General features: G+C 38.4%; 1 protein-coding gene across 4 annotated transcripts in view; it reads left to right on the top strand.

The window, feature by feature from the left end:
• Window positions 1-12,323, top strand: part of ankrd13b (ankyrin repeat domain 13B) — a 376,259-nt gene that overhangs the window by 307,159 nt on the left and 56,777 nt on the right. For all 4 annotated transcript variants that reach the window (XM_072589741.1, XM_072589742.1, XM_072589743.1 and 1 more), the window contains 5 exons: window positions 1,164-1,230; window positions 1,514-1,595; window positions 3,104-3,190; window positions 8,952-9,016; window positions 10,566-10,696. In XM_072589741.1, the coding sequence (XP_072445842.1) occupies window positions 1,164-1,230; window positions 1,514-1,595; window positions 3,104-3,190; window positions 8,952-9,016; window positions 10,566-10,696 (432 nt within the window). The remainder of the gene's footprint in view (window positions 1-1,163; window positions 1,231-1,513; window positions 1,596-3,103; window positions 3,191-8,951; window positions 9,017-10,565; window positions 10,697-12,323) is intronic.

Raw genomic sequence — 12,323 nt, 5'->3', positions numbered from 1 at the left:
GTGGGAAACACTGGACGTCTAGAAATAAATGTGGGTAAGGTTTGAACTCACTGTAAATACATTCAATTACCAGAGTTAAAATCAGGCCAGAGGACTGAATTTGGGTTCCAACTACAGCATGTAAACACCTGCTGTAAAGACAAAGAACATAAAATCACTACAAGTGTTGAAGCAGGCCATTTGACCCATTGAGTCCACACTACTTCTCCGAAGATCATCCCACCCCATCCCAGTAACCCTGCATTTCCCATGGCCAGTTCACCTCAGCTGTACATTTCTGGACACCATGGACACTTCATCATGACCAATCTGGGCTGTGGGGGTAAACCTGGGGAGAATGTACATACTCCATGCAAACAGTCATCCAAGGGTGGAATCGAACCCAGGTCCTTGGTGCTGTGAGGCAGCAGTGCTAACCACTGAACCACCCCCAAAGTGCTTGCGAGCGGGAAGATGTCTATCTTTGCTCAGCAATAATACTTGATATAGTACAGTTCAGTTATCAACCACAACAATATGCCTGGAGAAAACAATATCTACGGCATCAGTGTGAACTTTTCACAATTCCCTACACTGGCCATCTTACTGGTTAGTTGGCTAAATTGGTCAAATTAAACTTGGTGTTGCACAGATTAAAAATTGCATTGAAACAGTCAAACAATTAATACAGAATTATTATCTTCATCCAATCAATCCTGAATTTCCTAAAGGTTCTATTGTCACCGCCTCCTAGAAGGATACTTAGCATCTTCATGATCCATGGACACTTCATCATGAAGTGTCCATGATCCATTGGCTGACAATTTAAGAATATAATAACAGGTGTTAGTCAAATGGCACTTCATGTTTCAATTCATTCACTCAAATAATGATTAAAGTTTAAAAATGTACCTGACTTTATTAATTAGATGTGGCGTGATACAAAAATTAAAATATCAGCTAAATGCAAAACCAGTTCATAATTCTATTTTCTTCCCCAACCTTTGCTTGGAGTGATCTTGATGTTTGCCAGTTTTAAATGCCTCAAATAACATGACTTGAACTGACATATTTCACTGAGGTAAACAGTATTTCACTGAGTAGTCTATTGATTTTTGAGGCATTCGACAACAGTGTTGAATATGACTTCAGTACTACTGTCTTTTCTAATTTTCCTTTCTCAGAAATAAATCTGGAATCCTGGGTTGGAGAAGTGAGAAGACTGAGATAATAAATGGATATGAATCCAAGGTAATGGAATGTGCTAACCATTGAACAATGCCCTATCATGTTCTGCAAACAACAGGGAATAAAATTTATGATTTAGTGCTCCCAATACAAAGATTTCTATCACCAAACAACAGATAATGAACTTTAAGCTTAGAAATTAACATATTTGATTAACATCTTAATTTAAATTGATGGAAATTATACTCACCAATTATTGATCTCTATGTCTAAATTGTACTCAGTGGCTCATTGTACTTCAATGATTTTCTTTGAAAATAAAACTCACTCTCATGCATCCTCATAGGTTTATGGAGCTTCCAACGTGGAACTAGTTACTCGGACAAGAACGGAGCACCTGTCAGACCAGAACAAGAGTAAAAGCAAGGGTAAGTGAAGGAGAGCATTACTGGGCCGATGATGAGCATATGAAAGCAAGTCATGCAGTGACAGCTCATTAACACTAACACTGGAGAAAAGGAACAGTGACAAGTGGCTCAGGCAATCTATTCCTTACAGACTATAGGAACAGAATAAGTCCAGAACAGGGGTAGGCTCTGAAAGTGAGTGATAGGAGGACGGTAAAGTTAGTTTTGAAAAGAATTAATAAATCAATAACAGGATGTATGCTCAATATCATCTGTCTGTGGAGCGTTGTTGGAGTCAGTGGTGTATTAATTTCATAAGGTTCTCTCCCCATTTCTTGCCACATTGCTGAGTACATGACTCTCTCTCTCTTGCAAAAATGGAAGCAACGTGAGAGTTCTATACCTGATCCAATTCCGTTCCTGTATATTATAGCACTGCCCATTTATCATTAACTGCAGGTTTCCAGTGACAGGCAGAGCATTAAAAATATGATAATTCAGGGCTTGAAAAATGCTGACAAAACCATAATCTGGTTAGGTGCTTTTGATAAGATTAAAAACTACAAGATTCAAATGCAAGATGTTAAGCAGGCATTTTACTGGCAACATTATATACCTTTGTGAGGAGCTCATGGTAAGAAAAAAGTACACATGACATAAGTCACTGAAGAGTGAGAATGAGTGAACAACCATTGGGGATAGCTAGAGGAACATAATGAGATAGTTTGTGGCATCCATGGCTAGTCCAGCAATTTTGTAGTGTTATGCAGTGTTAAGGAGCAAGCCATGTTAAACCATGCAATATATGGGAAGTTAACACAGAAACTGTTTATGGGCTAAGTATGTGTGGCTATGTATGTATTATTGTTTGATCCAATAATAATATCAATTGATTCATCTGTGATAGAATCAAGAACGTTATACATTCTCTTACTGTATAATAATATTAAATATTAAAATATTTTCAAGTTCAATCTTGAAACACTGAGTATTTCCAATCCAACGTGTGTCAGTTATCTTCACCAGATGAAGAGCATCCAGCTAAAGATTTAATTTAGATTCACTTGCTTCAGCAATGATTTAATTAACTGAGGCACAAATACCGCAAATGAGCTTTTTAAAAAGCTTATCAATACTCTGATGTAAGCATACCATTTTGAGTTAATTAGTTGCAGTATTTAATATGGAGTGAAAAGCTATTGGAATATAATGATAGGTTTCAGCTCTTGTTTCTATGTAAAGGCTAGGGTCCCTGTACATGGTGATCTTAATGAGGTACCAGAAGTGTAATGTCAGAGCTAAATAATTTTCAGCTCAAAACTGATTATTTGCAGTGGAAACATTTTTGTGCAATGCCACGATTGAGGAAGGCGTGCCAGTTCTGGGCTTATTCAAAGTCAGCAGCGTAATTGTTTAATTTGCTGATGTTGTTTGGATTTGCTACCTGGGGGCAAAGAGCTGGTGTTACAGCACCCATTTGCATTTCTCAACCCCAGATTGTGTTTTTTTCAAATTGTTTCAACCTCTAGGGCACCGGCGACACAAACCTGTTTCAACCGCGTCCACTCTGTTGGTCCACCAACGAGTTATCCCATCGAGCAGCCAGAAGATCAGAAGTAAAGTGTTTTTATATTTGTCTAAAATTTCAAAGTGTTCATTTTAGTGACATCTGAGTAAGCTTACTACAGTGGAACCTTCATTATCCATATCCTATTAGCCTTTCATAGCAATTGTCTGCTAGAATTTTCAGAAAACAGAAGCCCAGTGTGAAATATCACCAGGTTGCTCAGCCCCTTTTGTTATTTGTATTTCATCTCCTTTTGTTACTGAATCAATCTACATTTATTGGTAATTGTATCATGCCCGTCTTCATTCCTGTGCCTAGGGTATTGCTGCACAGTTAGGGGGTCAGATTTGAAGACTGTCAATTATTCACCAATTTCCATAATCCACTTCCTCTGGTGGATAATGGAGTTTCCGCTGTACTTTCATAGGTTTCTGTTCAGCATTATAAAAAATTGATAAGCTGGGGGAATCTGGAATTCCCCGAAGCTGTTGGCAGTGTAAGAATTAAGTTTCAGTGTAAGACTTCTTCACCTAAACGGATAACAGTTCAATATTGAATGAAAACAGAAGCAAAGATAATGGATTAGAAGCAAAAGTAGGCTTAATATAATTTAGCAATGTCCCTCAGTGCCATTACTGTCCATTACAGACTACAAAATGACAACACTGATTATATTGTTCAACAGTATGGACTGTCTTTCATTGGGAATGATTCAGCTATATGTGTTGTTTTTCTGTTATGCTCAAATTTATCATCATGTTGCATATGTTTCTTCAATGTTACGGGTGCAGACAAATCTGGAGACTTTACCAAATAAAAACAGAATACTACAGATGCTGGAAGCTGAAATAAAAACACATAATACTGGAGAAACTCAGCAGAGCTGGCAGAACCTATGGAGAGAAAAACAGAGTTAACATTTTGAATCTTTGGAAATCCCTTTCTTTTTAGTTCTGAAGAAGAGTCAGGTTGGACTCAAAACATTAACTCTGTTTGCGAGTTTTGAGAAGATTTGTAGCTCAGGTTGAGGTTCTGGATGTAAGTTTGCTCACTGAGCTGCACAGTTTATTTTCGGATGTTTCGTCACCATTCTAGGTGACGAAATGTCTGAAAACGAACCTTCCAGTTCAGTGGGCAAACTTACATCCAGTTAACTCTGTTTCTCTCCTCACAGATGCTGCCACACCTGCTGAGTTTCTGCAGTGCTTTCTGTTTCTATCTGGAGATGTTACTGGTCTAAGTAGGATCTTTCCTAGTGTTGGGAGAGGTCCATATAGGTCAGCAATGCTAAATGTGTGCCATTGACTGGCAAAGCATCAGACTGTCACCAAAATGGGAACCTAATATTAAATGCTCTGGAACACAAAATTTACACATACTCTACAGTCACTAGTTTGCATCAAAGTTGAAATCTCAATTCCAAGAGAGTATCACTGCCTCTGATGACCAGAAGGTGTTGATACTGCAATGCATTCTGCACTCGTGCTGTGGAAGTTGAAGGCAAACGTGCCCGATCAAGAGCTTATTGTTATGTCTGAACCTGCATTCAAATGAAATGTAAGTAGTCAAATTAGTCCACTCCAACTTGGCAAGTGTACAAAACCAAGTGGTGTAATTTTGCAGTATAATTAAATTGCAGCACAACATTATGGGAAGAAATTCCAAATGGCTCATTATATCCTCTACGATACAGCACAGAATAACAAACGTCTTGGAAAAATAACATGTGCACTTGCTATTTTCCATTTATAGCGTACTATGGTCACTCTTCTGATCTCTCACTGGCAAAATCATGTGGGAATTCTAGGTGTAGAACTTTACAATGAATTTTGCCAGAGTTCTACTGGAGTGGAAACATTGCCATATCACATGCTGGTCTCCCAGCTCAAATTAAGCCATTAAGAGAGCAGCTTAGTTTTTCTATCACCTCCCGTATCTAAGAAAGGCCAGGCATTTCTGCATGGTAATAGAAGGATGTACACAGGATATCATCTTGAAATAGTTTTGCACATTGCAGTTGACAGTGTAGAACAGAACCGTAAATACCAGCAAGGTCTCAGATTCAAATTCTGGTCTGCTATGCTGCAATCTCAGATATGGTGTCAGCTAGTAAAATAAATATTGCCTTCAACTTGTGAGAGAAAATATCGTCAGTGCTGCCTGCCAGAAAGGTGTGTAGGTGTGTGTACCTCTCTTGCTGTCCAGGATTGATCCCAGAGCAAACTTGCACTGGCATAGCCATAATGCAGCTGAACTATGAATCTTCAAGTAGGGAAGAAAGTAATGGGAAGTATGGAGTTACACTATTAATTAGAATCAGTTAGCTCAATTGGTTTGCTGAATAAGTTGCAATGCATGAATAATGCTGACAGCATGGGTTCTATTCCCAAGTGGGATGAGGTTACCACAAGGGTCCCACTTTTTCAACTTCACTCTTCATCTGAGGTGTGGTGTCCCTCAGGTTATCCCACCACCAATTGTCTCTCTCCAATGAGAGAGCAGCTTTAGAATAAATGTGAATTTACCTTACTATTGATAATGATAATACCTTTTACAGACTGGAAAAAATAAGATTTTATTCTGAATGGGGATGCAGACTCCCCACAATGTAAAAACACTAAAGGCACAAATATTTTAAAATTACTTTGTTTCTGCTCTATCAGATCATAATTATAAACCTATGAAAAATGTTTTTTTTTAAATGCCCTTCCTGTCTACAAAACTTGACATCCACATGCTACTTTGCCACTCTGTGAGTTATTGTCTTCCATTCCAGATGTCATGGAATGCCCTGCCAGTAGCAGTGGTGGACTCTCCCTCTTTATGGGCATTTAAACGGGCATTGGATAGGCATATGGAGGATAGTGGGTTAGTGTAAGTTAGGTGGGCTTGGATCGGCACAACATCGAGGGCCAAAGGGCCTGTACTGCGCTGTATTTTTCTATGTTCTATGTTCTATGTAGAAATGTCAACTTATACAATGTAAAATAACTACATAAACTTAACATTTAATTACACCTCCAAACAGTAAGGTGGCACTGTGGCTCTTTATTTTTATATTGCTCAGACTCGACTGCAAAGTCCTTTGCCCTAACCACTCCTCCTTTACTGATTCCCAAATTGCACTACATGTTGATGTTTATCTATAGTTACAATAAAATGAATGTATTTTCTTTTAGCGACAGAATGCATAATTTTTAAAATGGGGATTAAATTACATTGGCTCACCTTGGCCCTCACATCAACAAATCCTGGCTCCTTATCTGTGACAACTCAGAGCTTCGACTATTAATTTAAAATTACAGTTCATATTTATAGCCATTCCCATTATTATTATTATTATCATCATCATTCCCTTTTCACACTTTTAATCCTCAACCTAATGTGTTTTGTATAGCATTGCTTTCTGGTCCAGTTAGTTGTTCACAAGTTTGCAAAATCTCAGCACTCGCTTGGAAGGGGATTGTATGCAGTTTGGGTCTGCACTTATAAATATAACAGTTGTTGCAACTGTAGCTTTCATCCCTGGGATTAAAGAGCTTTCCTCTGTTGCCATCTCTCATCAGATATAATATTTGGAAGGTGGTGGCTTCTATCAGTTAAACTCATTCAAGGTAAACAAGTTTATATCCATAAACTAAGTGAAAGGGGGCTATAAAAACTTAACATTACTTCTGAAAGCATGCTAATGATGTAAAAGCAATTTGACACTTCATAGTTCCATAGGGCAATCAGTATAAATCAACACAAATTCATATTTAATGATTACTCAATTGGATTGATCTTGAAACTTACCATTCACTAACTGCACATGAATTATCAGAAACTATAGGTGGGATCTTACAGGGTTGGAGCAACGTGAACTGTTGTGAGATTTGTGGCAGGATCAGGTGAGAAGCCCAATGAAGCCCATCTCAATATCAAGAGCATTAGGGGGAGGCAATGGCCTGTTAATCCAGAAACCCTGGTATGTTCTGGGGACCCAGGTTCATATCCTGCCATGGCAGATGGTAGAACTTGAATTCAATAAAAGAAAATATGGATTTAAGAGGCTAATGAAGACCATGAATCCATTGCCAATTGTTTGGGGGGAAGAAACCCACCTGGTTCACTAATGTCCCTTTTGGGAAGGAAACTGCTGTCCTTACCTGGTCTGGCCTACATGGGCCTCCAGACACATAGCAATGTGGTTGACTTTTAAATGCTCTCTGGGTAATTGGGGAGGGACAATGCATGCTGACCTAGCCAATGATGGCCTCATCCTGTGAATGAATTTTTTTTTTTAATTCACTTAATCTTTTATGCTTTTAACAAGTAGCACAGAGAGTTTGTCACTCAGGAGAACAGAATTACTAAATAAAGGGGGGTTATTGGTTGTTAAAAGCCCTATTAGAGAACCAATGCAGCTCAGTATTATTCTGCTCCCTACCTTATCAAACACACCAAGAAGGCTAGACATCGAGAGCATTCAGCATGGAGATCAGAATGGGTACCTGGCAGATTTACCTTGCGCTTGCTCTGACTGACCTCCATGTGGACACCAACATTTCAGGGCACACTCCACAGACTCCTGTCACACACACACACCCTATATCTATGGGTACCTGATATGGGCCAGCCTCTAATAATCCATCATGGCACATCTCTGGTCAATTTACTTCTGCACTTCAATGCTGCCATCTTGGGCTAGGCCAGTAACTCTCATTGTAATGCTGCACTAAGGACATGGTGTGCTCAGGGACCAAATGCAACTCAGGCTGCGTCTCTGCACTCTTTGCTCATTATCTTAGTGCTCATTCCATCTGAGCACTTCTATCATGTTTACAGTATCCCCGTCTTACCTTTTTGCATTTTGCCTCTCCATTGGAGGTTCGTTTTTTTTTGTCTTCTTGTTTTGTGCAGACCCAATGGAAGGAAGTTCCTCACAGTTATCAGGAGATCTCAGTCAAGTCAAGGGAAATAGCCTTTGCTCATGGGGTCCTGGCAGAGTAAGGTGAAGGACAGCCTCCCTCTGCAGGATCCCTGCCTGAAATAAACAGTTTCCATTTCCCTTTATTTGCTATATCGAGGGCAAATATCAGAAACTGTGCAGGGCAGCTCCAGACTGACAGTACTTGTCCATGTGTACAACCACCTTTTAAATATGGTGAAGGGATAAAATATGTAAAGGATGCGGTTAATTCCGGGATATCCCAGCAATGGTGAGTTACTCCTGGAATAGCACATGAAATCAGATGCAAGGAATGCAGTTAGGGTGGGGTAGGTAGTTAATGTGTTTGGTGAGATAAGGTGAGAAAGCTCACTGGGCTTTGCAGCAATAAATCTTTCAAACAAAAAAGCTCAACGCAGCCTGCACTGAGCCTAAAAGGATGTAAGATTCAGCCCTACGTTCATGTGCAGTTCAAGTCATTGCACTTAGAGCACCCCAAATGGTGGAGATTGGTGACAAACTATTTAAAGTGGGGATTATGATGATAAAACAAATAGCTCATATACCAGTTGAATTTGAGAGCTGAATTAATAGACAACCAAAAACCAAAGATTTAAGACAAAGAATCAAAACAATCAGCACACATTTCTCAATGACAGCTTCAGTCTGAATGAAGTGGAAACAGAATTCCTCACTGATCCTTTTTATGTTTTCTTTAAGAATAAAATCTCATTCAAAGTCTTGCCTCTCAAAAGAATACAATAAATTCGAACGGTTGGTACTCAGCAGGTTTGCATGCTGAATGCAGAGATCAATCATTGTAAACACATCTGTCATGGAGCAAACACTGTAGTAAAAGAACACCTCTTGTCTTTTGCAGGCAGTAAAACACCTCTCCAGTCTTTCCTGGGAATTGCAGAACAACATGTTGGACCACACAATGGGGTTTGTATTGAAACTTATGTTCTGTTGCCTCAGCCAAAGTGTTTATTATAGTTTATAGATGGCATGGTATTAACTTTGACTCATAATCTCCAATCAGTCGTGGCATATTATAAACCTAATTTCTCTTAAAATACAGTATTTCAGGAATATGTCCTTGGTAGAAGTGCTACTTAATTTGTCATGCACAGTCAACATGAATGCTGGAAAAATGTCATTTTTACAATAAGGAACCTCATTGACTTTGGATAGTGCAGGACCCTGCCCATGTTTGAAAGACCAGGAGAGAAGACTTTGCAAATTAAATGGTGATTCAAAGGTGCTGAGGTTGGGTTTGCATTTTGCTGTGCATTGTATTAAAGAACTGTACCAATTACAGTAGATAAATTTATAAATTTACCAATTTATATCCATTTATTTATGGTCTCCCTGTTATAGGAAAGATATTATGAAGCTGGAGAGGGTTCATAAAAAATATACCAGGATGTTGCTGGAGTGAAAGACTTGAGTTATAAGGAGACGCTGGAACATTTTTCACTGGAGCTTAGGAAGTTGAAGGGGTGACCTTACAGAGGTTTATAAAATCACGAGGGCTACACATGAATGGCAGGTGTCTTTTCCCTAAGCTGAGGGATTTCAAGACTATGGGGCATATTTTTAAGGTGAGATGAGAAAGATATAGAAAAGACATGAGGGGCAACATTTTTTCACAGAGTGGTTCGCGTGTGGAGTGAACTTCCAGAGGAAGTGGTGGATGCAGGTGCAGTTACAACATTTAAAAGATATTTGGAGAAGTACACGAATGAAAAATGTTTGGAAGGAAATGGGACAAATGTAGGCAGGTGGGACTAGTTTCGTTCAGGATTATGGTCAACATGGCCTGATTGGACCGAAGGGTCTGTTTCCGTGCTGTATGACTCAGCTAGGACAAGGATAGCTGGAAAGGGAAAGGAGTCCTGTACAGGTTCTCATGGTCATACTAACAGCATAAGCAGCCAAGCGCGTTGTTGCTCCAAGGTTTCTGTTGGCCATCTGTGCTAAGTGTTGGGAAAACCCCTGTGAAAACTTTATTGACGATGGACCCAATTGAGCAAACTGTTAGCATTTGTGGAAAGCAGTAACCAATCAACCAGCAAAGTCTCTGTGACTCAAACCCTCACTTGAGCTTTAATCTGCCTGCACTTCAGCCTCCACTAGAAGGCCCTTTGCTCATAGTCATTCATTTAGTTTCTATTTTAGGAGTTTCAAGGATCTTCAGTAAAGCTTTGAGAGTTATGTTGTGCCTTTCAGTCCAAGTTTACAGTGATTGAATAAGTCACAGGGGTTTATTTTATTTGAGACTTTCCTTGGCATTTTTATGGTTACATCCCTAGTTCTCTCACTTTCCATTGAAAACTGCAATCAGTAACCCAATGCTTTGATTGAATTGGTTTGCAGATTGATTCAATAAGACGGAGTTATGTTGAGCTACTGGTTCATTGTGTTGAATCCATCCCTTTGTAATATGTGCTCGAACTTGTGTAATGTAGTTTGTCATCATTTTGTGATCCAGGCATTCATTACTCAGACATTCAGCAATACCAATCCAACATCCATTACTCCAGAGGAGTACTTCAACTCGAGCTTTGACCTGGGAAGTCGCGATATTGGACGTTCCATGGAGCTCACCACAAAAACACAGAAGTAAGCTGAAAGCCTCTATTATTGTCTGTAATTGCTAATAAATACACTGCAATTTCCTGTTACATGCTCTGGTATAATATGACAAATCCATAACAGGGGCGCTACTCCCTTTTACTAAACATTGTAATGTTCTACATGAAACCCTGCTCTGTTCTTACCATGAAACAAACCCAGAATTATGATCTCAGTTTCAAGTTACCAGACAGAGGAGTTAAATTGAATCTCAACGTTGTGGTGATATTTACCCAGCTCAGAGAAAACAACTTGCATTTATGTAGTGCCTTTGACACAGCAAAATACCCCAAGTTGCTTCACGGTAACTTATGTGCAAAAGGTCTTGAATAAGTTAGCACTGGGTAAGCCCAGGACAGATGTTAGGAATATGTTGAGTCAGAGAATGAATAGAGAGCAAATCAGTTAAAAAAAATTGTTGAAATTTAGATTAAAGGGTAATTATTCAGATTGGAGGAACGTAGAGAATACATCTCCACAAACATTATGTTGGAATCAATATCACTCATAATTTACATCAATATTTTGGACTTTTGTACAAGTAGCTCAGATTTTGAAAATGCTACAACTGAGGGTTAAAGCTGAGACAAACACTTTTGGTCTGGAACTTTCAAAATAAAGTCCTTCCACTGAAGTAACGTATTACCTAATTTTTCTTAGGGAAAACTGCTTTCTCTTGGAGAAACTGTTTAATCTAACTTCCACCAGGAACTTGTGAACTGAAACAAAAATTTCCAAACTATGTGTTTTCACCAAAGCAAAAAAAATCCTGAACTCTCTGAACTGAAAGCAAACTAATGCTCCTCATTGTTTACTCTGTCCACTCATAAATCTGTCACTATTATACAAATATACATTTTCACACAAGAAATTCTCTCTCTCATGCTGGTTGAAAGAAAATTGCGGCTTTGGAAATATTGACAAGTTAACAATTAAACCCCTTTATACACACAGGACAAAACCCACATGCCACTAGTTCAAAATCCAAACACTAAAATAAATTATATTCATATATATATATATATATATAAATTATACACTTTACATCATAACTCTCCCCAAAAATGAAAATGTATCTTTAAGAGACATTTTTGTGCCCAAATATCACTATCTTAATACGATTTCTGTGTCACATAAACAGTCGTGACATATTGTTGTTAAACAAACAATGAGTTACTCAGCAACCATATTTTACATAAATCCATGGGCACCACTGCACTCGGTGTCCTGCATATTTGCTCTCGATAAATTGTCTGCAATAATATTCATTTTCTTTCAACAGATGAATAGCTTTCAAATTATATAGTTGGAGAATTAAGCTCCAATGGACATTAATGACAAAAAGCTTTAATCATGGTCTTTTCGATACATCTTGAGATTATGGGTGATAAGCAAAAGATGTAAACTATTTATTCTAAAGTTATTCTTCAGTTCTTTGAATATTTGGGACATAAAGTTTAAACCTTATTTTTTTTGTACTCCATATCTTTAAACAAACATTGAGCTAACCTTTCTACTATCATGATTGCACTAATTGTTTCTAAAGGCACTGTTTTAGGAAATCTTGTAGAAACATCCATAATCATTAAAAGATATTGATTCCCATTCCTGGTTT

Source organism: Chiloscyllium punctatum, chromosome 19 (genome assembly GCF_047496795.1).
Source record: "Chiloscyllium punctatum isolate Juve2018m chromosome 19, sChiPun1.3, whole genome shotgun sequence".
NCBI classification, from domain to species: domain Eukaryota; kingdom Metazoa; phylum Chordata; class Chondrichthyes; order Orectolobiformes; family Hemiscylliidae; genus Chiloscyllium; species Chiloscyllium punctatum.
The sequence above is the reverse complement of the archived record's forward strand: the minus strand, read 5'-3'. Positions and strand labels throughout refer to the sequence as shown.